At 75.5% G+C, this 24456-nt stretch overlaps 1 protein-coding gene across 8 annotated transcripts in view; it reads right to left on the reverse strand.

Annotated features, from left to right (window-relative positions):
• Positions 1 to 24456, reverse strand: part of PLEC (plectin) — a 198268-nt gene that overhangs the window by 131141 nt on the left and 42671 nt on the right. For 6 of the 8 annotated variants that reach the window (XM_089775874.1, XM_089775873.1, XM_089775876.1 and 3 more), the window contains one exon: positions 12585 to 12780. In XM_089775874.1, the coding sequence (XP_089632000.1) occupies positions 12585 to 12780 (196 nt within the window). Of the gene's footprint in view, positions 1 to 5655; positions 5850 to 12584; positions 12781 to 24456 lie in introns of those variants that run through there. The other 2 variants (XM_089775886.1, XM_089775885.1) reach the window with 1 other exon arrangement.

Below are 24456 nucleotides of genomic sequence, written 5' to 3' on the forward strand. Positions count from 1 at the left end.
TGCCCGGGGGGGCGCCGGGGGATGCAGGGGGAGGAGCCCGGGAGGCGCTGGGGGGGTGCGGGGGGGTGCCCGGGAGGCGCTGGGGGGGAGGGCGCGGGGCGCTGGGGGGGTGCCCGGGAGGCACTGGGGGGGGAGGGCGCGGGGTGCTGGGGGAGGTGCCCGGGAGGCGCTGGGGGGGGAGGCGCGGGGTGCTGGGGGGGGTGTCCGGGGGGGCGCAGGGCGGGTGTGCCCGGGGTATGCAGGGGGAGGAGCCCAGGAGTGTCCGGGGGGGGCGCGGGGGGGGTGCCCGGGAGGCGATGGGGGGGAGGCGCGGGGTGCTGGGGGGGTGCCTGGGAGGCACTGGGGGGGGAGGCGCGGGGAGTTGGGGGGGTGCCTGGGAGGCGCTGGGGGGGAGGCGCGGGGCGCAGGGGGGTGCCCGGGAGGCAGAGGGGGGGGCTCAGGCCTGGCCGCCCCCCAGGCTAAAGCCAGCTGTGTGCCCTGCTCTCTGCCTGCCGGCCCCCCAGATTGTGCGGAGGCAAGAGGCCCCTACCTGCCCCCTTTCCTGAGGCCTCTGCCCCACCACTCCCGCGCCTGCCCCCCGGGGCCTCCGGTGGCCCCACCTGTCCATATGCAGAGCAGGGGATGGGCCCAATGGGCGGCCCTTGGCCTTCCCAGCAGCCACCCCGGCTCAGGCCGCAGGTCAGCTTGGGGCTGCACCCCGCTCGGCCGCCCCTCGGGTGGAGCCCCCTGGGAGACAGAGCCGCCCGCACCCCAGCCCCCTGACTGTTCTGTACCCTCCCGGGCAGCGCCCCCCTCGCCAGAAGGGCCCAGCACGTGCCCCCCCCATGCTGTGCCCTGCCAGGCCCGGGGGAGGGAGCAGCGCCACAGGGCCCGTCTCAGCTGGCACCAGGGGCGGCTCCCCCCTCGGCCCCACTGCTCCCCCGGCCCACGGCAGCACCTGAGCAAGTGTCGTTTGGGGGCCGGCTGCCTTTCCCTTGCCCCTTCCAGGGCCAGCCCCCCGGCGGGCCTGTCTGGCCCCACACGCCCAGTGGGCGCAGCACCGGGCCCACCCAGCGAGGGCAGCTCCCAGCCACAGGCCGAGGGACCCCACCGAGTGCCCGGCCCCACCGGCGGGGAGGGGAGGCCCCCGCCCTCGGGAGTACGGGCACAGGCGGGCAGCGCCAGCCTCCTGCAGCCCCGCCAAGCCCTGGCTCCAGCGCATCGTGCAGGCAGCGGGCTCAGCCCCATGGCGCGACCCACACGCCAGGCCCACTGTGCCTCTGGGCTGAGGAGAATGGGTGTGTCCCCCCCCCCGCTGCCCCACGTCAAACGACACCTTCCCCTACACCAATGAACTTCTGCTACCCTGCCCCCCGCCTTATCCCGCTGGCCCCCAGCTACCGCGCGCTGCGCCCCACCTCTGGCCCTGCCCTGCCCCCTCACCTCCTCGACCCCTGGCCCTGCCCCACACCTGCATTTAGGGGGCCCGTACAGGCTGTGCACAGACCACAGACCTGGCCCCATTCCTCCCAGCAGGGCCCCCCACGGAGCAAGGCCTGAAACCGAGGGGAGGGGGATACCTGGGGGTTGCTGGGGGACACAGCACACGCCCACTCAGCTTTTACACCCCCCAGGGGCAGTGTCACACCCCCTGGGGCTGGAAGCGAGAGCCTGGCAGAGCTGCTGGGGGGGCTGCTGAGAGCTGCCTAGGGGGGCTGGAAGCGAGAGCCTGGCAGAGCTGCGGGGGGGGGCTGGAAGCGAGAGCCTGGCAGAGCTGCGGGGGGGGGGGGCTGCTGAGAGCGAGAGCCTGGCAGAGCTGCGGGGGGGGGGGGCTGCTGAGAGCGAGAGCCTGGCAGAGCTGCGGAGGGGGGGGGGGGGGGGGGGGGCTGAGAGCGAGAGCCTGGCAGAGCTGCGGGGGGGGGGGGGTTGCTGAGAGCGAGAGCCTGGTAGAGCTGCGGGGGGGGGGGGGGCTGCTGAGAGCGAGAGCCTGGCAGAGCTGCGGGGGGGGGCTGCTGAGAGAGAGAGCCTGGCAGAGCTGCGGGGGGGGGCTGCTGAGAGCGAGAGCCTGGCAGAGCTGCGGGGGGGGGGCTGCTGAGAGGCCTGGCAGAGCTGCGGGGGGGGGGCTGCTGAGAGAGAGAGCCTGGCAGAGCTGCGGGGGGGGGGGCTGCTGAGAGCGAGAGCCTGGCAGAGCTGCGGGGGGGGGCTGCTGAGAGCGAGAGCCTGGCAGAGCTGCGGGGGGGCTGGAAGCGAGAGCCTGGCAGAGCTGCGGGGGGCTGGAAGCGAGAGCCTGGCAGAGCTGCGGGGGGGGGAGAGCCTGGCAGAGCTGCGGGCAGGGGGGCTGTTGAGAGCGAGAGCCTGGCAGAGCTGCGGGGGGGGGGGCTGCTGAGAGCGAGAGCCTGGCAGAGCTGCGGGGGGGGGCTGCTGAGCGCGAGAGCCTGGCAGAGCTGCGGGGGGGGGGGGCTGCTGAGCGCGAGAGCCTGGCAGAGCTGCGGGCAGGGGGCTGCTGAGAGCGAGAGCCTGGCAGAGCTGCGGGCAGGGGGGCTGCTGAGAGCGAGAGCCTGGCAGAGCTGCGGGGGGGGGGCTGCTGAGAGCGAGAGCCTGGCAGAGCTGCGGGGGGGGGGCTGCTGAGAGCGAGAGCCTGGCAGAGCTGCGGGCAGGGGGCTGCTGAGAGCGAGTGCCTGGCAGAGCTGCGGGGGGGGGCTGCTGAGAGCGAGAGCCTGGCAGAGCTGCGGGGGGGGGCTGCTGAGCGCGAGAGCCTGGCAGAGCTGCGGGGGGGGGGCTGCTGAGCGCGAGAGCCTGGCAGAGCTGCGGGGGGGGGGCTGCTGAGAGCGAGAGCCTGGCAGAGCTGCGGGGGGGGGGGGCTGCTGAGAGCGAGAGCCTGGCAGAGCTGCGGGGGGGGGGCTGCTGAGAGCGAGAGCCTGGCAGAGCTGCGGGGGGGGGGCTGCTGAGAGCGAGAGCCTGGCAGAGCTGCGGGGGGGGGGGGCTGCTGAGAGCGAGAGCCTGGCAGAGCTGCGGGGGGGCTGCTGAGAGCGAGAGCCTGGCAGAGCTGCGGGGGGGGGGGCTGCTGAGAGCGAGAGCCTGGCAGAGCTGCGGGGGGGCTGCTGAGAGCGAGAGCCTGGCAGAGCTGCGGGGGGGGCTGCTGAGAGCGAGAGCCTGGCAGGCGCTGCGGGGGGGGGGGGCTGCTGAGAGCGAGAGCCTGGCAGAGCTGCGGGGGGGGGCTGCTGAGAGCGAGAGCCTGGCAGAGCTGCGGGGGGGGGGCTGCTGAGAGCGAGAGCCTGGCAGAGCTGCGGGGGGGGGCTGCTGAGAGCGAGAGCCTGGCAGAGCTGCGGGGGGGCTGCTGAGAGCGAGAGCCTGGCAGAGCTGCGGGGGGGGGCTGCTGAGAGCGAGAGCCTGGCAGAGCTGCGGGGGGGGCTGCTGAGGCGAGAGCCTGGCAGAGCTGCGGGGGGGGGGCTGCTGAGAGCGAGAGCCTGGCAGAGCTGCGGGGGGCTGCTGAGAGCGAGAGCCTGGCAGAGCTGCGGGGGGGGCTGCTGAGAGCGAGAGCCTGGCAGAGCTGCGGGGGGGCTGCTGAGAGCGAGAGCCTGGCAGAGCTGCGGGGGGGGGGCTGCTGAGAGCGAGAGCCTGGCAGAGCTGCGGGGGGGCTGCTGAGAGCGAGAGCCTGGCAGAGCTGCGGGGGGGCTGCTGAGAGCGAGAGCCTGGCAGAGCTGCGGGGGGGGGGGGCTGAGAGAGCGAGAGCCTGGCAGAGCTGCGGGGGGGGGCTGCTGAGAGCGAGAGCCTGGCAGAGCTGCGGGGGGGGGCTGCTGAGAGCGAGAGCCTGGCAGAGCTGCGGGGGGGCTGCTGAGAGCGAGAGCCTGGCAGAGCTGCGGGGGGGGGCTGCTGAGAGCGAGAGCCTGGCAGAGCTGCGGGGGGGGGGGGGCTGCTGAGAGCGAGAGCCTGGCAGAGCTGCGGGGGGGGGGGGCTGCTGAGAGCGAGAGCCTGGCAGAGCTGCGGGGGGGGCTGCTGAGGCGAGAGCCTGGCAGAGCTGCGGGGGGGCTGCTGAGAGCGAGAGCCTGGCAGAGCTGCGGGGGGGCTGCTGAGAGCGAGAGCCTGGCAGAGCTGCGGGGGGGGCTGCTGAGAGCGAGAGCCTGGCAGAGCTGCGGGGGGGCTGCTGAGAGCGAGAGCCTGGCAGAGCTGCGGGGGGGCTGCTGCTGAGAGCGAGAGCCTGGCAGAGCTGCGGGGGGGCTGCTGAGCGAGAGCCTGGCAGAGCTGCGGGGGGGGGGGGCTGCTGAGAGCGAGAGCCTGGCAGAGCTGCGGGGGGGGGGCTGCTGAGAGCGAGAGCCTGGCAGAGCTGCGGGGGGGGGGGCTGCTGAGAGCGAGAGCCTGGCAGAGCTGCGTGGGGGGGGCGCTAGGGAAGCCAGCTGAGTTTAAATAGCTACCGAGATCCCGTTACTACTGACGTTTGCCAAAGCCCCGGGCTCCAGAGAGCCTGTGATCCCAGCCAGCCGACTACCGTCTGGGCCTCCCCGTCTCCACGCCCTGTCCCTCCCCTCCCCACTGCCCCCGTCCTCCCAGGTACCCCATCCCTGCCCCCCCACACCCAGCAGCGGGCTCCCTGCCCGGCCCCGAGCCAGCAGATCCTCCAGACCTCAAAACCACAGCAGCTGCAAGCCCCCGCCCCACACATGCGCCCCGGAGCCCCGCACTACAGCCCCAGCCCCCGCCCCCACCGCTCCCCTGCCCCCACAACAGTTCCTGCCCCTGCCCCCACCGCTCCCCTACCCCCACAACAGCCCCTGCCCCCGCCCCCACCGCTCCCCTGCCCCACACAGCCCCTGCCCCCGCCCCCACCGCTCCCCTGCCCCCACTACAGCCCGTGCCCCCGCCCCCACCCCCCCTGCACACACAGCCCGTGCCCCCGCCCCCACCCCCCACCACTTCCCTGCCCCCGCTACAGCCCATGCCCCCGCCCCGCCCCCACCACTTCCCTGCCCCACACTACAGCCCATGCCCCCGCCTCCACCACTCCCCTGCCCCCACCACAGCCCGTGCCCCTGCCCCCACCCCCACCACTCCCCTGCCCTCACTACAGCCCCTGCCCCCGCCGCTCCCCTGCCCCCACTACAGCCCCTGCCCCCACCGCTCCCCTGCCTGGCACTACAGTCCCTGCCCCCACCGCTCCTCTGCCCCACACTACAGCCCCTGCCCCTGCCCCCGCTACAGCCCCCACCCCCGCTGCTCCCCTGCCCCACACTACAGCCCCTGCCGCCACTGCTCCCCTGCCCCTGCCCCCACCGCTCCCCTGCCGGGCACTACGGCCCCTGCCCCACAGCGCCCTCCGGCTCCAGGGCCTGCGCAGGAGGCCAAGGGGACCCACCTGTTCCCAGCAGGTGTGTGGGGCTATAGCTGGGCTGCAGCCTGCCTGGTGGGTCGCAGTCAGCCCGGGGCCTGGCAGCTCCTGCCAGCAGCGCCCAGCCTGCCCTGTTATGGGAACCAATCCGTGGGTGCTGCCCTGGCCTGTTCGGGCGCCGGAGCCCAGCCCTGCCTGGAGTGCCAGGGGCGGCCGGGGGGCGGGGGCCAGCCAGCAGGGGGACTGGGGGCAGGGGCCGGGGCAGGGGCCAGGGGCGGCCGGGGGGCAGGGGCCGGGGGCCAGGGGGACCGGGGGGCAGGGGCCGGGGGCAGGGGCAGGGGCCAGGCCGGTACCTTTGTATCTCTCCCGCACCTCCTCATAGGCTCGGATGAAGTCCTCCTCCTCGGGGTTGGGGGGCAGGCTGCTGAGGCTGAACGTGGCCATGGGGAGCGGCGAGGGCCCGCGCGGCTCAGGGTGGGAGACGGGGGCTGGGGCCGGGCTGGCAGGCATGGCCCAGGGAGCCCAGCCCAGCCCCGGCGCTGGAATGACATTCCAGCCGGCCTGGCCCTACCCCTTAAAGGAACAGCCGCCCACAGCTGCGGGCTGGGAGGAGAGGCCCACGCGGGCTGGGCCCCCCGGCTCCGGCTCGGCACCCACCCTCCCGGGTGAACGGCGCAGCAGGGCCGAGCCCCAGGGCCCCGGGGACGGGCCAGGCCTGGCCACGCCACCGGCCCACATCCCCGCCCCGCGAGCCGGCCCGGGCAGCGAACAGGCAGGTGAGTAACGGCCCTGCCAGGGACCCACAGCCGGTCGCTGCCCCCCAGCCGCGGCTCAGCGGCCAGATGCAGCGGATGCAGCAGAGGGACCTGGCGCCGGGCCAGCGGCAGGCACGGAGCTGCGGGAACAAAGGCCCAGGCCCAGCGGCCTGGCACCGGGACACAGGCCTCCTGGCATTCGGGCAGCGCCACCAGGCGGGTCCCCTCCCCTCCCCCGCCAGCCTGGCCACGGCGCAGCCCCCCGGCCCGGCTGGAGGCAGCACACGCAGCCCCCCCCGCGTTCCCGCGCCCGGCTCAGCAGCAGCAGAAAGGACCTGCCCAGGGCCCTTGGGGGAGCCGGGCGACACCCAGGGGCCGGGCCAGGGGCCAGCAGGGGCCACTCGCCGTCGGGTTTGCAGGGTAACTCGGCTGCTACCTGGGCCGTCAGGCCCTCGCTGGCCCCGGGCCCAGCTCCGGGTGCGGCTGTGGCCTGGCCAAGCGGGCAGGTGGGAGCACACGGGGAAGGGGCGTTGGCCCTAAATTTAGCTGCTCAAAGCTGAGTAACCCAACCCGGCGGGGGCAGGGCCCGGCACCCGACAGAAATAGGGTGTGAGAATTCACGGGGACATGCTGGCCATTGTCTGCGGGGCACGGGGCATGGCTCACGGGACATGGGGCACGGCTCACGGGGCACGGCTCGCGGGGCGCGGGGCACGGCTCACGGGGCACGGCGCACGGGGCACAGCTCACGGGGCACGGCGCATGGGGCACGGCTCACGGCACGGTGCACGGTGCACGGGGCACGGTGCACGGTGCACGGGGCACGGTGCACGGTGCACGGGGCACGGCTCACGGGGCACGGCTCACGGCACGGTGCACGGCGCATGGGGCACGGCTCACGGCACGGGGCACGGGGCACGGCTCACGGGGCACGGGGCACGGGGCACGGCAGACTTGCCGGGGCGGGGCCACCCGTCTCCAGGGGAATCCCTCGGGGCGGGGTCACTGTGCGGACCCCTGAGCCAGCTCCGTCCCTCTGCCCAAGCTGCAGCCACACCCTCCCCTCCCCCCACGGCGTGCACCCCGCTCCCAGCACAGACCCCCCCGAGGCACAGCCCTCCCCTGACCCCACGGCGTGCACCCCGCTCCCTACACAGACCCCCCGCAGCACAGCCCTCCCCTGCCCCCACGGCGTGCACCCCGCTCCCAGCACAGACCCCCCCGAGGCACAGCCCTCCCCTGACCCCACGGCGTGCACCCCGCTCCCTACACAGACCCCCTGCAGCACAGCCCTCCCCTCCCCCCACGGCGTGCACCCCGCTCCCAGCACAGACCCCCCCCGAGGCACAGCCCTCCCCTGACCCCACGGCGTGCACCCCGCTCCCTACACAGACCCCCCCCCTGCCCCACAGCCCTCCCCTCCCCCACGGCCCCACTCCCAGCACAGACCCCCCCGAGGCACAGCCCTCCCCTGCCCCCACGGCGTGCACCCCGCTCCCTACACAGACCCCCCTGCAGCACAGCCCTCCCCTCCCCCCACGGCGTGCTCCCCGCTCCCAGCACAGACCCCCCCCCCGCGGCACAGCCCTCCCCTCCCCCCACGGCGTGCACCCCGCTCCCAGCACAGACCCCCCCCCGAGGCACAGCCCTCCCCTGCCCCCACGGCGTGCACCCGCTCCCTACACAGACCCCCCTGCAGCACAGCCCTCCCCTCCCCCCACGGCGTGCTCCCCGCTCCCAGACCCCCCCCCCCGCGGCACAGCCCTCCCCTCCCCCCACGGCGTGCACCCCGCTCCCAGCACAGACCCCCCCCGAGGCACAGCCCTCCCCTCCCCCCACGGCGTGCTCCCCGCTCCCAGCACAGACCCCCCCCGCGGCACAGCCCTCCCCTGCCCCCACGGCGTGCTCCCCGCTCCCAGCACAGACCCCCCCCGCGGCACAGCCCCTCCCCTGCCCCCACGGCGTGCTCCCCGCTCCCAGCACAGACCCCCCCCGCGGCACAGCCCTCCCCTGCCCCCACGGCGTGCTCCCCGCTTACTCAGTGCTTCTGCCTTCACCTCATGATGTGGGGCCTGAGGCCCCATCCCACACATGGGGGCAGGTCTGGGATGCTACCACGGGAGGGGCTGCGTGGGGCAGGGCTGGGGGTCAAACCGTTTCCCCTGCAGCGAGCGCGCAGCCCGGCCAGACGCCCGTGGGCCTCGGGGGCTGCAGCGAGAGCCCCGGGAACAGGGCCTCCCAGCCTGAAGTGAGGCCCCAGCGGCCAGGGCCGTCTGCCCAGCCCCCCGGCATTCCCCGGGCTGCCCCTGGCCTGGGCCCGGCGGCGGGGGAGGCAGTGCCGGGCTGGCATGGGCCCTGGAGCCGGGAGGGGGTGGGTCAGGCAGCAGGACGGGGACACGAGATTGGAGCTGGCTCGTCTGGCACGTGGGACGGGGGGCCTTGGGGCCCGGCGGGGGGGGGGACGCAGGCCCAGGGCTCGCTGCTGGCCGAAGGGCGGGGGGGGACACAGGCCCAGGGCTCGCTGCTGGCCGAGGGGGCGGGGGGGGGACACAGGCCCAGGGCTCGCTGCTGGCCGAGGGGCGGGGGGGACGCGGGCCCCGGGGGGCTCGCTGCTGGCCGAGGGGCGGGGGGGACACAGGCCCAGGGCTCGCTGCTGGCCGAGGGGCGGGGGGGGGGGGGGACACAGGCCCAGGGCTCGCTGCTGGCCGAGGGGCGGGGGGGGACGCGGGCCCGGGGCTCGCTGCTGGCCGGGGGCGGGGGGGACGCGGGCCCGGGGCTCGCTGCTGGCCGAGGGGCGGGGGGGGGGGACACAGGCCCAGGGCTCGCTGCTGGCCGAGGGGCGGGGGGGACCCGGGCCCGGGGCTCGCTGCTGGCCGAGGGGCGGGGGGACGCGGGCCCGGGGCTCGCTGCTGGCCGAGGGGGAGGGGGGGGGACGCGGGCCCGGGGCTGGCTGCTGGCCGGGGCGGGGGGGGGCCGAGGGGCGGGGGGACGCGGGCCCGGGGCTCGCTGCTGGCCGAGGGGCGGGGGGAGGGACGCGGGCCCGGGGTCGCTGCTGGCCGAGGGGCGGGGGGAGGGACGCGGGCCCGGGGTCGCTGCTGGCCGAGGGGGGGGGGAGGGACGCGGGCCCGGGGTCGCTGCTGGCCGAGGGGCGGGGGGGACGCGGGCGGGGCTCGCTGCTGGCCGAGGGGCGGGGGGGGACGCGGGCCCGGGGCTCGCTGCTGGCCGAGGGGGCGGGGGGGACGCGGGCCCGGGGTCGCTGCTGGCCGAGGGGCGGGGGGGACGCGGGCCCGGGGCTCGCTGCTGGCCGAGGGGGCGGGGGGACGCGGCCCGGGGCTCGCTGCTGGCCGAGGGGCGGGGGGGGACGCGGGCCCGGGGCTCGCTGCTGGCCGAGGGGCGGGGGGGGGGGACGCGGGCCGGGGCTCGCTGCTGGCCGAGGGGCGGGGGGGGACGCGGGCCCGGGGTCGTGCTGGCCGAGGGGGGCGGGGGACGCTGGCCGAGGGGCGGGGGGGACGCGGGCCCGGGGTCGCTGCTGGCCGAGGGGCGGGGGGGACGCGGGCCCGGGGTCGCTGCTGGCCGAGGGGCGGGGGGGACGCGGGCCCGGGGCTCGCTGCTGGCCGGGGGCGGGGGGGGGGACGCGGGCCCGGGGCTCGCTGCTGGCCGAGGGGCGGGGGGGGCCCCGGGGGGGCTCGCTGCTGGCCGAGGGGGGCGGGGGGGGGGCCGGGCCCGGGGTCGTTGCTGGCCGAGGGGCGGGGGGGACGCTGGCCGAGGGGCGGGGGGGGACGCGGGCCCGGGCTCGCTGCTGGCCGAGGGGCGGGGGGGGGACGCGGGCCCGGGGTCGCTGCTGGCCGAGGGGCACCGGCCCCACAGGCCGATTCAGGGCGTTTTGCGTCGCCGGGGCGGGGGGCAGCTCCGTAGCCCCTGAGCTCAGCGCCGGGGCCCCTTAACGGCAGCCCCCAGGCAGGGGTGCAGCGGGGGGCTCACTGCCCCCACTAGTCCCCAAGCACCGGGCATCCCAGAACCGCCCCACCCCCCGAGAGGAACGGGGGGGCCGCAGGCCTGAGGCAGGGCTTTGGCTGAATTCCCGAGAGGGCTGGGGACCCGCCAGCCCCCTGGACACGCGGGACACGCCCGGAGCCGCCCTCCTGTGATGAGGTGAACGGGGGGGGGGCAGCTGCCTCAGTGGGGCCTGGCTGCCGGGGAAGGACGGAAACCCAGGCCCCCGAAGCCAGGCACCCGCGACCCCCGACGCCCAGCGCCCCCTCCCGGCCCCCTCCCGGCCCAACACCGCACCCCGCGCCACTCGGCCCCGCGCACCATCACCGTGCCACCCGCCCAGCGCCCCCTCCCGGCCCAACACCGCACCCCGCGCCACTCGGCCCCGCGCACCATCACCGTGCCACCCGCCCAGCGCCCCCTCCCGGCCCAACACCGCACCCGGCGCCACTCGGCCCCGCGCACCATCGCCGTGCCACCCGCCCAGCGCCCCCTCCCGGCCCAACACCGCACCCGGCACCACTCGGCCCCGCGCACCATCGCCGTGCCACCCGCCCAGCGCCCCCTCCCGGCCCAACACCGCACCCGGCACCACTCGGCCCCGCGCACCATCGCCGTGCCACCCGCCCAGCGCCTCCCGGCCCAACACCGCACCCCGCGCCACTCGGCCCCGCGCACCATCACCGTGCCACCCGCCCAGCGCCCCTCCTGGCCCAACACCGCACCCGGCACCAGTCGGCCCCGCGCACCATCGCCGTGCCACCCGCCCAGCGCCCCCTCCCGGCCCAACACCGCACCCCGCGTCAGTCGGCCCCGCGCACCATCGCCGTGCCACCCGCCCAGCGCCCCCTCCCGGCCCAACACCGCACCCCGCGCCACTCGGCCCCGCGCACCATCACCGTGCCACCCGCCCAGCGCCCCCTCCTGGCCCAACACCGCACCCCGCGCCACTCGGCCCCGCGCACCATCACCGTGCCACCCGCCCAGCGCCCCCTCCCGGCCCAACACCGCACCCCGCGCCACTCGGCCCCGCGCACCATCACCGTGCCACCCGCCCAGCGCCCCCTCCCGGCCCAACACCGCACCCCGCGCCACTCGGCCCCGCGCACCATCACCGTGCCACCCGCCCCGCGCCCCCTCCCGGCCCAACACCGCACCCCGCGCCACTCGGCCCCGCGCACCATCGCCGTGCCACCCGCCCAGCGCCCCCTCCCGGCCCAACACCGCACCCGGCACCACTCGGCCCCGCGCACCATCGCCGTGCCACCCGCCCAGCGCCCCCTCCCGGCCCAACACCGCACCCGGCACCACTCGGCCCCGCGCACCATCGCCGTGCCACCCGCCCAGCGCCCCCTCCCGGCCCAACACCGCACCCCGCGCCACTCGGCCCCGCGCACCATCACCGTGCCACCCGCCCAGCGCCCCCTCCTGGCCCAACACCGCACCCGGCACCAGTCGGCCCCGCGCACCATCGCCGTGCCACCCGCCCAGCGCCCCCTCCCGGCCCAACACCGCACCCCGCGTCAGTCGGCCCCGCGCACCATCGCCGTGCCACCCGCCCCGCGCCCCCTCCCGGCCCAACACCGCACCCCGCGCCACTCGGCCCCGCGCACCATCACCGTGCCACCCGCCCAGCGCCCCCTCCTGGCCCAACACCGCACCCCGCGCCACTCGGCCCCGCGCACCATCACCGTGCCACCCGCCCAGCGCCCCCTCCCGGCCCAACACCGCACCCCGCGCCACTCGGCCCCGCGCACCATCACCGTGCCACCCGCCCAGCGCCCCTCCCGGCCCAACACCGCACCCCGCGCCACTCGGCCCCGCGCACCATCACCGTGCCACCCGCCCAGCGCCCCCTCCCGGCCCAACACCGCACCCCGCGCCACTCGGCCCCGCGCACCATCGCCGTGCCACCCGCCCAGCGCCCCTCCCGGCCCAACACCGCACCCGGCACCACTCGGCCCCGCGCACCATCGCCGTGCCACCCGCCCAGCGCCCCCTCCCGGCCCAACACCGCACCCGGCACCACTCGGCCCCGCGCACCATCGCCGTGCCACCCGCCCAGCGCCCCCTCCCGGCCCAACACCGCACCCGGCACCACTCGGCCCCGCGCACCATCGCCGTGCCACCCGCCCAGCGCCCCCTCCCGGCCCAACACCGCACCCCGCGTCAGTCGGCCCCGCGCACCATCGCCGTGCCACCCGCCCAGCGCCCCCTCCCGGCCCAACACCGCACCCCGCGCCACTCGGCCCCGCGCACCATCGCCGTGCCACCCGCCCAGCGCCCCCTCCCGGCCCAACACCGCACCCCGCGTCAGTCGGCCCCGCGCACCATCGCCGTGCCACCCGCCCAGCGCCCCCTCCCGGCCCCCTCCCGGCCCAACACCGCACCCGGCACCAGTCGGCCCCGCGCACCATCACCGTGCCACCCGCCCAGCGCCTCCCGGCCCAACACCGCACCCGGCACCAGTCGGCCCCGCGCACCATCGCCGTGCCACCCGCCCAGCGCCCCCGTGGGCCCAGCTCCGCCCCTACCTGCGATGCGGATCACGGCTCTCTCCGCTGGGTCCAGCACGGTGCTGCTGCCCGAGGCCGACTTGGTTCTCTTGCTGCGCTGGTGCTTGGCCAGGTTCCAGGGCAGAGTGTCCCCGGGGCTGGGGGAGCTGCTGCTGCCACTGGAGCTCTCCTCCGCCATCCCGGGCTGCTCCTTCCGGCCAGCGGACATCAGCTCCTGCGAGGAGGAGACGTCAGAGCCCGGGGCCGACCCTCAGCCAGGAATCTGCACACCCGGCCCCCAGTGTCTGCTACACCCGACCACAGTCTGCCCGTCCAATACACCGGCACAGCCCCTGCGCATCCCCCGCCGCCCAACACAACCCGCCCGTCCAATACACCGGTACAGCCCCTGCGTACCCCCGGCCGCCGAACACAACCCGCCCGTCCAATACACCGGCACAGCCCCTGCGCATCCCCCGCCGCCCAACACAACCCCCCGTCCAATACACCGGCACAGCCCCTGCGCATCCCCCGCCACCCAACACAACCCCCCCGTCCAATACACCGGTACAGCCCCTGCACACCCCCGGCCGCCGAACACAACCCACCCGTCCAATACACCGGCACAGCCCCTGCGTACCCCCGGCCGCCCAACACAACCCACCCGTCCAATACACCGGCACAGCCCCTGCGCACCCCCGGCCGCCCAACACAACCCGCCCGTCCAATACACCGGCACAGCCCCTGCGTACCCCCGGCCGCCCAACACAACCCACCCGTCCAATACACCGGCAGAGCCTGCGTACCCCGGCCGCCCAACACAACCCACCCGTCCAATACACCAGCACAGCCCCTGCGCCCCCGCCCGCCCGCCCAACACAACCCGCCCGTCCAATACACCGGCACAGCCCCTGCGCACCCCCGGCCGCCCAACACAACCCACCCGTCCAATACACCGGCACAGCCCCTGCACAGCCCCGCCCGCCCAACACAACCCACCCACCCGGCACAGCCCCTGCACAGCCCCACCCGCCCAACACAACCCGCCCGTCCAATACACCGGCACAGCCCCTGCGTACCCCCGGCCGCCCAACACAACCCACCCGTCCAATACACCGGCACAGCCCCTGCACAGCCCCGCCCGCCCAACACAACCCACCCGTCCAATACACCGGCACAGCCCCTGCACAGCCCCGCCCGCCCAACACAACCCGCCCGTCCAATACACCGGCACAGCCCCTGCGTACCCCCGGCCGCCCAACACAACCCACCCGTCCAATACACCAGCACAGCCCCTGCGCACCCCCGGCCGCCCAACACAACCCACCCGTCCAATACACCAGCACAGCCCCTGCACAGCCCCGCCCGCCCAACACAACCCACCCGTCCAATACACCGGCACAGCCCCTGCACAGCCCCACCCGCCCAACACAACCCGCCCGTCCAATACACCGGCACAGCCCCTGCGCACCCCCTGCCGCCCAACACAACCCCCCCGTCCAATACACCGGCACAGCCCCTGCGCACCCCCGCCCGCCCAACACAACCCACCCGTCAATACACCGGCACAGCCCCTGCACAGCCCCTGCCGCCCAACACAACCCACCCGTCCAATACACCGGCACAGCCCCTGCCGCCCAACACAACCCACCCGTCCAATACACCGGCACAGCCCCTGCCGCCCAACACAACCCACCCGTCCACACCGGCACAGCCCCTGTGCACCCCCTGCTGCCCAACACAACCCACCCGTCCAATACACCGGCACAGCCCCTGCGCACACCCGGCCACCCAACACAACCCGCCCGTCCAATACACCGGTACAGCCCCTGCGCACCCCCGCCTGTCCAATACACCGGCACAGCCCCTGCGTACCCCTGCCCGTTCAATACACCGGCACAGCCCCTGCATACCCCCACCTGTCCAATACACCGGCACAGCCCCTGCATAGCCCCAGCCACCCAACACAACCCACCAGTCCAATACACCGGCACAGCCCCTGCATAGCCCCGGCCACCCAACACAACCCACCAGTCCAATACACCGGCACAGCCCCTGCGCACACCCGGCCGCCCAACACAACCCGCCCGTCCAATACACCGGCACAGCCCCTGCACAGCCCCGCCCGCCCAACACAACCCACCCGTCCAATACACCGGCACAGCCCCTGCGCACCCCCGGCCGCCCAACACAACCCACCCGTCCAATACACCGGCACAGCCCCTGCGCACCCCCGGCCGCCCAACACAACCCACCCGTCCAATACACCGGCACAGCCCCTGCGTACCCCCGGCCGCCCAACACAACCCACCCGTCCAATACACCGGCACAGCCCCTGCGCACCCCCGCCCGCCCAACACAACCCACCCGTCCAATGCACCGGCACAGCCCCTGCGCACCCCCGGCCGCCCAACACAACCCTCCCGTCCAATACACCGGCACAGCCCCTGCACAGCCCCGCCCGCCCAACACAACCCACCCGTCCAATACACCGGCACAGCCCCTGCGCACCCCCGCCCGCCCAACACAACCCACCCGTCCAATACACCGGCACAGCCCCTGCGCACCCCCGGCCGCCCAACACAACCCGCCCGTCCAATACACCGGCACAGCCCCTGCGCACCCCCTGCCGCCTAACACAACCCCCCCCGTCCAATACACCGGCACAGCCCCTGCGCACCCCCGGCCGCCCAACACAACCCGCCCGTCAATACACCGGCACAGCGCCTGCGCACCCCCTGCCGCCTAACACAACCCCCCCCCGTCCAATACACCGGCACAGCCCCTGCGTACCCCCGCCCGCCCAACACAACCCGCCCGTCCAATACACCGGCACAGCCCCTGCGCACCCCCTGCCGCCTAACACAACCCCCCCGTCCAATACACCGGCACAGCCCCTGCACAGCCCCGCCCGCCCAACACAACCCACCCGTCCAATACACCGGCACAGCCCCCTGCGTGCCCCCGCCCGCCCAACACAACCCACCCGTCCAATACACCGGCACAGCCCCTGCACAGCCCCGCCCGCCCAACACAACCCACCCGTCCAATACACCGGCACAGCCCCTGCGCACCCCCTGCCGCCCAACACAACCCCCCGTCCAATACACCGGCACAGCCCCTGCGCACACCCGGCCACCCAACACAACCCGCCCGTCCAATACCGGCACAGCCCCTGCGCACCCCCTGCCGCCTAACACAACCCCCCCCGTCCAATACACCGGCACAGCCCCCGCGTACCCCCGCCCGCCCAACACAACCCGCCCGTCCAATACACCGGCACAGCCCCTGCGCACCCCCTGCCGCCTAACACAACCCCCCCCCCGTCCAATACACCGGCACAGCCCCTGCGTACCCCCGCCCGCCCAACACAACCCACCCGTCCAATACACCGGCACAGCCCCTGTGCACTCCCTGCCGCCCAACACAACCCACCCGTCAATACACCGGCACAGCCCCTGCGCACACCCGGCCACCCAACACAACCCGCCCGTCCAATACACCGGCACAGCCTCTGCTCACCTCCATGAGTCTCCCACACTGCCTCAGTGCCTGTCTGCCGCATGCATTGTACATTTCTAGGACTCGGCCTCCAATGCTGGTACGCCCCAGTCTCTTCTGACACCCCTGGGTCCCCGCAGGGCCGTGAACCAAAACTCGCAGCCTCCCGCTGCCCCAGCCTCCTGCCCTGCCATAACGCCAGCCCCGGGTCCCCTTCCCCGTCTGCAGCCTGCCCCAAGACTGGCACTGGCGAGAGACCCCCAAAGGGGCTGCCCCGGGGTAGCTGTGCCCTGTGGGGCCAGGCCAAAGCCAGGCTGGGTGCTTGCAGGAGCACATCCCAGAGCTCCTCACAAAGCCAGGGCAGAAGACTCATTGCTGCTGGCCTTGGAAAAGGTTCAGAAAAGGGCGACACAAATGCCCAAGGGTTTGGGGCGGGTCCCTTATGAGGAGAGATGAAAGAGCCTTGGGAAAGAGGAGACCGAGGGGTAGGACAGAGGGCTACACAGTCAGAACTGGAGTGGAGAAAGTGTGTAAGGGAAAGTTATTTACTTGTGTCCATAATATAAGAACTAGGGGCCACCAAAGGAAATGAACAGGCAGCAGGTTTCAAACAAACAAAAGGAGGTTTTTCTTCACACTGTACGTAGTCAACCTGTGGAACTCCTCGCCAGAGGATGTTGGAAAGACCAGGGTTCAGAAAAGAGCTAGATAGATTCATGGAGGGTAGGTCCCTAGTAGCCAGGCTGGGTAGGACTGGTGGCCCTGGCCTCTGTTTGTCTGGAGGTGGCTGACGGGGAGGGATCAGGTGAGGATTCCCTGTTGTGATCCCTCCCTCTGGGGCCCCTGGCAGTGGCCCCTGGGCCGGATGGACCTTTGGTCTGACCCCGTCTGGCTACTCTGATGTTCGCTGGAGGTGTGACGTAGTGGGGGGACTTGCTGGGCGGTGGTGACCCCTGCTGTCTGGAGCAAGACCCAGCAGGGAAAACCTCACTATGCAAAGGTGACTCAAAAACCTGTCTGACCTGCGGCCCCCATGGGGAGAAACAAAGGGGGAGTGGGTTCCTGGCTGGAAGGCAGGGAAGAAGGAGCTGGGGAGGGGGCTGGGACTCCCCCATCTCAAGGGGGGGCACTGAGGCCTCTTAGCCCCAGTTCCTGTAACCAGATTACATCTGTGCTGCGCTGTGCTGGAGGAGCAATAAACCACCCTCAATTCCACTGGCTGGTGCAGTCTGTTTGTGCCATTTCGGGGTGCAGGGGACGGGGAACCCCCAGCGCGCCGTCACACTGGTGTCAGGAGTGGGATGCACTGCACCCCGTGGAGGGAGCTTCCAGCGGCAAGCGACAAGGCGCAGTAGAAGCAAGAGCCCTGGAGCCAGGCGTGCTGGAGACAGAGCGAAGCGGTTCCTGGGAATCGTGGGGCGCTGCAGCACTAGACTGGTGAGTCTGCACCGAGGGGCCCAGCGGGCAGATGGCCTACGCCCGACTCTTGTTCATGCCATTTCGGGGGTGCAGGAGACGGGACAATCCCGACGCGTCGTCACAGGAGGGGAAGTGGCAGGAGCAGGACTGGCCAAGCAACCTCCGCTCTGCCCCTCGCTCTGGCTACGGCGCCCAGGGCCCGCACGAACCCGGCTGAAACACCAGGAATTCTCCCAGCGGCACCGCCGGGACCTGCCCGAGCCCAGCCCGAGGGGCCACCCTGGTGTGGTTCCCAGAATCTCCGCCAGGCGTTCCCAGGCGGCGCCCGTTCCCCTCCCCCGGGGGGCGCCAGGCGTTCCCAGGCGGGGCCCGTTCCCCTCCCCCGGGGGGGGCGCCAGGCGTTCCCAGGCGGCGCCCGTTCCCCTCCCCCGGGGGGCGCCAGGCGTTCCCAGGCGGCGCCCGTTCCCCTCCCCCGGGGGGGGGCCAGGCGTTCCCAGGCGGCGCCCGTTCCCCTCCCCCGGGGGGGCGCCAGGCGTTCCCAGGCGGCGCCCGTTCCCCTCCCCCGGGGGGCGCCAGGCGTTCCCAGGCGGCGCCCGTTCCCCTCCCCCGGGGGGGCGCCCGGCGTTCCCAGGCGGCGCCCGTTCCCCTCCCCCGGGGGGGCCAGGCGTTCCCAGGCGGCGCCCGTTCCCCTCCCCCGGGGGGGGCCAGGCGTTCCCAGGCGGCGCCCGTTCCCCTCCCCCGGGGGGCGCCAGGCGTTCCCAGGCGGCGCCCGTTCCCCTCCCCCGGGGGGGCGCCAGGCGTTCCCAGGCGGCGCCCGTTCCCCTCCCCCGGGGGGGGCGCCAGGCGTTCCCAGGCGGCGCCCGTTCCCCTCCCCCGGGGGGCGCCAGGCGTTCCCAGGCGGCGCCCGTTCCCCTCCCCCGGGGGGGGCGCCAGGCGTTCCCAGGCGGCGCCCGTTCCCCTCCCCCGGGGGGGGGGGGGCCAGGCGTTCCCAGGCGGCGCCCGTTCCCCTCCCCCGGGGGGCGCCAGGCGTTCCCAGGCGGCGCCCGTTCCCCTCCCCCGGGGCGGGCGCCAGGCGTTCCCAGGCGGCGCCCGTTCCCCTCCCCCGGGGGGGGCGCCAGGCGTTCCCAGGCGGCGCCCGTTCCCCTCCCCCGGGGGGGGCGCCAGGCGTTCCCAGGCGGCGCCCGTTCCCCTCCCCCGGGGGGGCGCCAGGCGTTCCCAGGCGGCGCCCGTTCCCCTCCCCCGGGGGGGGCGCCAGGCGTTCCCAGGCGGCGCCCGTTCCCCTCCCCCGGGGGGGCGCCAGGCGTTCCCAGGCGGCGCCCGTTCCCCTCCCCCGGGGGGCGCCAGGCGTTCCCGGGCGGCGCCCGTTCCCCTCCCCCGGGGGGCGCCAGGCGTTCCCAGGCGGCGCCCGTTCCCCTCCCCCGGGGGGGGGGCCAGGCGTTCCCAGGCGGCGCCCGTTCCCCTCCCCCGGGGGGGGCGCCAGGCGTTCCCAGGCGGCGCCCGTTCCCCTCCCCCGGGGGGGCCAGGCGTTCCCAGGCGGCGCCCGTTCCCCTCCCCCGGGGGGGGGCCAGGCGTTCCCAGGCGGCGCCCGTTCCCCTCCCCCGGGGGGGGGCCAGGCGGTCCCAGGCGGCGCCCGTTCCCCTCCCCCGGGGGGGGGGGGGCCGGGCGTTCCCAGGCGGCGCCCGTTCCCCTCCCCCGGGGGGGGGGCCAGGCGTTCCCAGGCGGCGCCCATTCCCCTCCCCCGGGGGGGGCCGGGCGTTCCCAGGCGGCGCCCGTTCCCCTCCCCCGGGGGGGGCGCCAGGCGTTCCCAGGCGGCGCCCGTTCCCCTCCCCCCGGGGGGCGCCAGGCGTTCCCAGGCGGCGCCCGTTCCCCTCCCCCGGGGGGGGGGGCCAGGCGGTCCCAGGCGGCGCCCGTTCCCCTCCCCCGGGGGGGGCGCCAGGCGTTCCCAGGCGGCGCCCGTTCCCCTCCCCCGGGGGGGGCGCCAGGCGTTCCCAGGCGGCGCCCGTTCCCCTCCCCCGGGGGGGGCGCCAGGCGTTCCCAGGCGGCGCCCGTTCCCCTCCCCCGGGGGGGGCGCCAGGCGTTCCCAGGCGGCGCCCGTTCCCCTCCCCCGGGGGGGGCGCCAGGCGTTCCCAGGCGGCGCCCGTTCCCCTCCCCCGGGGGGGGGCCAGGCGTTCCCAGGCGGCGCCCGTTCCCCTCCCCCGGGGGGGGCGCCAGGCGTTCCCAGGCGGCGCCCGTTCCCCTCCCCCGGGGGGGGGCGCCAGGCGTTCCCAGGCGGCGCCCGTTCCCCTCCCCCGGGGGGGGGGGCCAGGCGTTCCCAGGCGGCGCCCGTTCCCCTCCCCCGGGGGGGGGGGGCCAGGCGTTCCCAGGCGGCGCCCGTTCCCCTCCCCCGGGGGGGGGGGCCAGGCGTTCCCAGGCGGCGCCCGTTCCCCTCCCCGGGGGGGGGGGCCAGGCGTTCCCAGGCGGCGCCCGTTCCCCTCCCCCGGGGGGGGGGGCCAGGCGTTCCCAGGCGGCGCCCGTTCCCCTCCCCGGGGGGGGGGGGCCAGGCGTTCCCAGGCGGTGCCCGTTCCCCTCCCCCGGGGGGGGGGGCCAGGCGTTCCCAGGCGGCGCCCGTTCCCCTCCCCCGGGGGGGGCGCCAGGCGTTCCCAGGCGGCGCCCGTTCCCCTCCCCCGGGGGGGGCGCCAGGCGTTCCCAGGCGGCGCCCGTTCCCCTCCCCCGGGGGGGGCGCCAGGCGTTCCCAGGCGGTGCCCGTTCCCCTCCCCCGGGGGGGGCGCCAGGCGTTCCCAGGCGGCGCCCGTTCCCCTCCCCCGGGGGGGCGCCAGGCGTTCCCAGGCGGCGCCCGTTCCCCTCCCCCGGGGGGGGCGCCAGGCGTTCCCAGGCGGCGCCCGTTCCCCTCCCCCGGGGGGGGGGCCAGGCGTTCCCAGGCGGCGCCCGTTCCCCTCCCCCGGGGGGGGCCAGGCGTTCCCAGGCGGCGCCCGTTCCCCTCCCCCGGGGGGGGCCAGGCGTTCCCAGGCGGTGCCCGTTCCCCTCCCCCGGGGGGGGGGCCAGGCGTTCCCAGGCGGCGCCCGTTCCCCTCCCCGGGGGGGGGGCCAGGCGTTCCCAGGCGGCGCCCGTTCCCCTCCCCGGGGGGGGGCCAGGCGTTCCCAGGCGGCGCCCGTTCCCCTCCCCCGGGGGGGCCAGGCGTTCCCAGGCGGCGCCCGTTCCCTTCCCCCGGGGGGGGGGCCAGGCGTTCCCAGGCGGCGCCCGTTCCCCTCCCCCGGGGGGGGGGGCAGGCGTTCCCAGGCGGTGCCCAGCCCCAGGCAGGAGCAGGACACTTCCCTGGCCACACAGCACCTGCCGCCCCACGCCCACGTGCCCCGGGGCGGGTGCCTCTCTCTGGATGAGTCCCGGGGGGGGGGCAGCCGAGGGCCCCGTGGCTCAGGCACAGAAGGAATCTGAGCTCCACCCCTGGCTTCAGCTCATGGGGCCTGTGATCTGGGGTGAGCCGGGCCCCCAGCAGCTCAGTGTCCCTCCTGAGCCCAGCACAGGACCCCCGCCCCCGCCCCCGGCAGGAGGCCGGTGTCCCGGTGAGCTGGGCGCGGGGGCAGCCGCTCACCGGAGGCTCCAGAGCCACCCAGCTGACTAGCAGCAGAGTTTTGTTTCTCCAGGTGGTGCACATCTGCACATGGAGAGAAAAAATCCGCACATGGCTGGAAACAACTGGAGAGTGGATTGGCTGAGTCTCTGCTGCCAGGTCCCCACCTGCCCAGCAGCAAGGCCCTGGCTCAAGCCAATGACCCGCGACCCCCCTTCACCACACAGGCCCATTCCACTGCCCCACGGCGCAGCCGGCGGGGGGGAGGGGGGGGGCAGGACTGGACCTTGCACAAAAGTCAAACGTCAGCCACGCGCTGCGCCTGGGCACGGCCGTCAGGGCCCTGGACAAGCGGCCCCTCGCCCCCCAGCGCTAGCGACAGCCGCATCCAAACGGACGTGGCCCCACGTGGCCTGTCCCACCGCCACTGACCCGGGGGTCCCACGCAGCCCTCAGGGTCCCCCCAGGCACCCACTGACCCGGGGGTCCCACGCAGCCCTCAGGGTCCCCCCAGGCACCCACTGACCCGGGGGTCCCACGCAGCCCTCAGGGTCCCCCCAGGCACCCACTGACCCGAAGGTCCCACACAGCCCTCCATGGTCCCCCCACGCACCCACTGACCCGAAGGTCCCACGCAGCCCTCAGGGTCCCCCCAGGCAGCCACTGACCCGAACGTCCCATGCAGCCCCCCATGCACCCACTACACCCGAAGGTCCCACGCAGCTCCCCATGGTCCCCCCACGCACCCACGGTACCCGAAGGTCCCACGCAGCCCCCCATGCACCCACTACACCCGAAGGTCCCACGCAGCCCCCCATGGTCCCCCCACGCACCCACTACACCCGAAGGTCCCACGCAGCCCCCCACGGTACCCCCACGCACCCACTACACCCGAAGGTCCCACGCAGCCCCCCATGCACCCACTACACCCGAAGGTCCCACGCAGCCCCCCATGGTCCCCCCACGCACCCACTACACCCGAAGGTCCCACGCAGCCCCCCATGGTCCCCCCACGCACCCACTACACCCGAAGGTCCCACGCAGCCCCCCATGCACCCACTACACCCGAAGGTCCCACGCAGCCCCCCATGGTCCCCCCACGCACCCACTACACCCGAAGGTCCCACGCAGCCCCCCACGGTCCCCCCACGCACCCACTACACCCGAAGGTCCCACGCAGCCCCCCACGGTACCCCCACGCACCCACTACACCCGAAGGTCCCACGCAGCCCCCCATGCACCCACTACACCCGAAGGTCCCACGCAGCCCCCCATGGTCCCCCCACGCACCCACTACACCCGAAGGTCCCACGCAGCCCCCCATGGTCCCCCCACGCACCCACTACACCCGAAGGTCCCACGCAGCCCCCCACGGTACCCCCACGCACCCACTACACCCGAAGGTCCCACGCAGCCCCCCATGGTCCCCCCACGCACCCACTACACCCGAAGGTCCCACGCAGCCCCCCATGCACCCACTACACCCGAAGGTCCCACGCAGCCCCCCATGGTCCCCCCACGCACCCACTACACCCGAAGGTCCCACGCAGCCCCCCATGGTCCCCCCACGCACCCACTACACCCGAAGGTCCCACGCAGCCCCCCACGGTACCCCCACGCACCCACTACACCCGAAGGTCCCACGCAGCCCCCCACGGTACCCCCACGCACCCACTACACCCGAAGGTCCCACGCAGCCCCCCACGGTACCCCCATGCACCCAAAGGTCCTCACACAGCCCTGCACCCACACAGCCCCTCCAGACCACTGCACCTACTCAGCCACCTGCGCACACCTACCCCCACAATCCTGCTCACACACCTGGTGAGCCCCCCCACTCTGCCCTTCGGTCACGCGGTCGCCTGCGGGAGCCCCCACCTGCACTAGCGCCCCTGCTGTGCAGCCCAGTGCCTCCTGGTGCACCCACAGATCTGCCCCCTCCCCCGCTGCAGGCTCTGGGGCTCAGCCATGGCTCCCCGAGGCCGGCAGCCCGTCCTGTCAGCGCCACGACGCCCTCGGCACAGGCCCCGAGCCGGGATGCCCAGCCCGGCCTGCCGCTCCCGCCTCAGCCATACCCACCATGCACCTGGGGCCCCGCCGCCCCCCACACCCATGGGGCAGACGCTGCAAGGCCCCAGCGTGGCTGCAGGTCTCCACCCGGCCAAGCATGCAGCCCGGCCCTATGCCTCACTCACGGGAGTCCCCGGCACCGCCCCACCCCCTCCCCCAGCACTGCCCTCTGCCCTGGCCCCCAGCGCCCCCCAACCCCCAGCCCCCCCTCAGCCCTGGGCTCCAGCACCCCCCAATCCCCAGCCCCTCCCTCTGCCCTGGGCTCCAGCAACCCCCAATCCCTCAGCCCCTCCCTCTGCCCTGGCCCCCAGCGCCCCCCAACCCCCAGCCCCTCCCTCAGCCCTGCCCTGCAGCCGCCCCTGCCCTGGGCGCCCCCCCCTCAGCCCCCCCTCCCAGCCCCCCCAACCCCCAGCCCCTGGCAGCGCCCAGCCCCCCCCCCCAGCTGCCCCTCAGTCCTGGCAGCCCCCAGCCCCCCCAACCCCCAGCCCCTCCCTCAGCCTAGCAGCCCCCAGCCCCCCTCAGCCCTGGCAGCCCCCAGCCCCCCCAACCCCCAGCCCCTCCCTCAGCCTAGCAGCCCTCAGCCCCTCCCTCTGCCCTGGGCTCCAGCGCCCCCCAATCCCCAGCCCCTCCCTCTGCCCTGGCCTCCAGCAACCCCAACCCTCAGCCCCTCCCTCTGCCCTGGGCTCCAGCGCCCCCCAACCCCCAGCCCCTCCCTCAGCCCTGGGCTCCAGCAACCCCAACCCCCAGCCCCTCCCTCTGCCCTGGGCTCCAGCAACCCCAACCCCCAGCCCCTCCTCAGCCCTGGCAGCCCCCAGCACCCCCCAGCTCCTCCTCAGCCCTGGCAGCGCCCAGCCCCCCCAACCCCCAGCCCCTCCCTCAGCCTAGCAGCCCCCAGCGCCCCCCAGCCCCCCCTCAGCCCTGGCAGCCCCCAGCACCCCCCCAGCCCCCCTCAGCCCTGGCAGCGCCCAGCGCCCCCCAGCCCCCCCTCCGCCCTGGCAGCCCCCCAGCGCCCCCAGCCCCTCCTCAGCCCTGGCAGCCCCCAGCGCCCCCTCAGCCCCTCCTCAGCCCTGGAAGCCCCCAGCGCCCCCTCAGCCCCTCCTCAGCCCTGGCAGCCCCGCGCCCCCCTCCGCCCTGGCAGCCCCCAGCGCCCCCCCTCCGCCCTGGCAGCCCCCAGCGCCCCCCCTCCGCCCCTGGCAGCCCCAGCGCCCCCCAGCCCCGGCAGCCCCCCAGCGCCCCCTCAGCCCCTCCTCAGCCCTGGCAGCCCCAGCGCCCCCCCTCCGCCCTGGCAGCCCCCAGCCCCTCCTCAGCCCTGGCAGCCCCCAGCGCCCCCTCAGCCCCCCCTCAGCCCTGGCA

The sequence above is a fragment of the Pelodiscus sinensis genome, chromosome 2 (genome assembly GCF_052426305.1).
Source record: "Pelodiscus sinensis isolate ZL-2025 chromosome 2, ASM5242630v1, whole genome shotgun sequence".
In the NCBI taxonomy this organism is placed as follows: Eukaryota; Metazoa; Chordata; order Testudines; family Trionychidae; genus Pelodiscus; species Pelodiscus sinensis.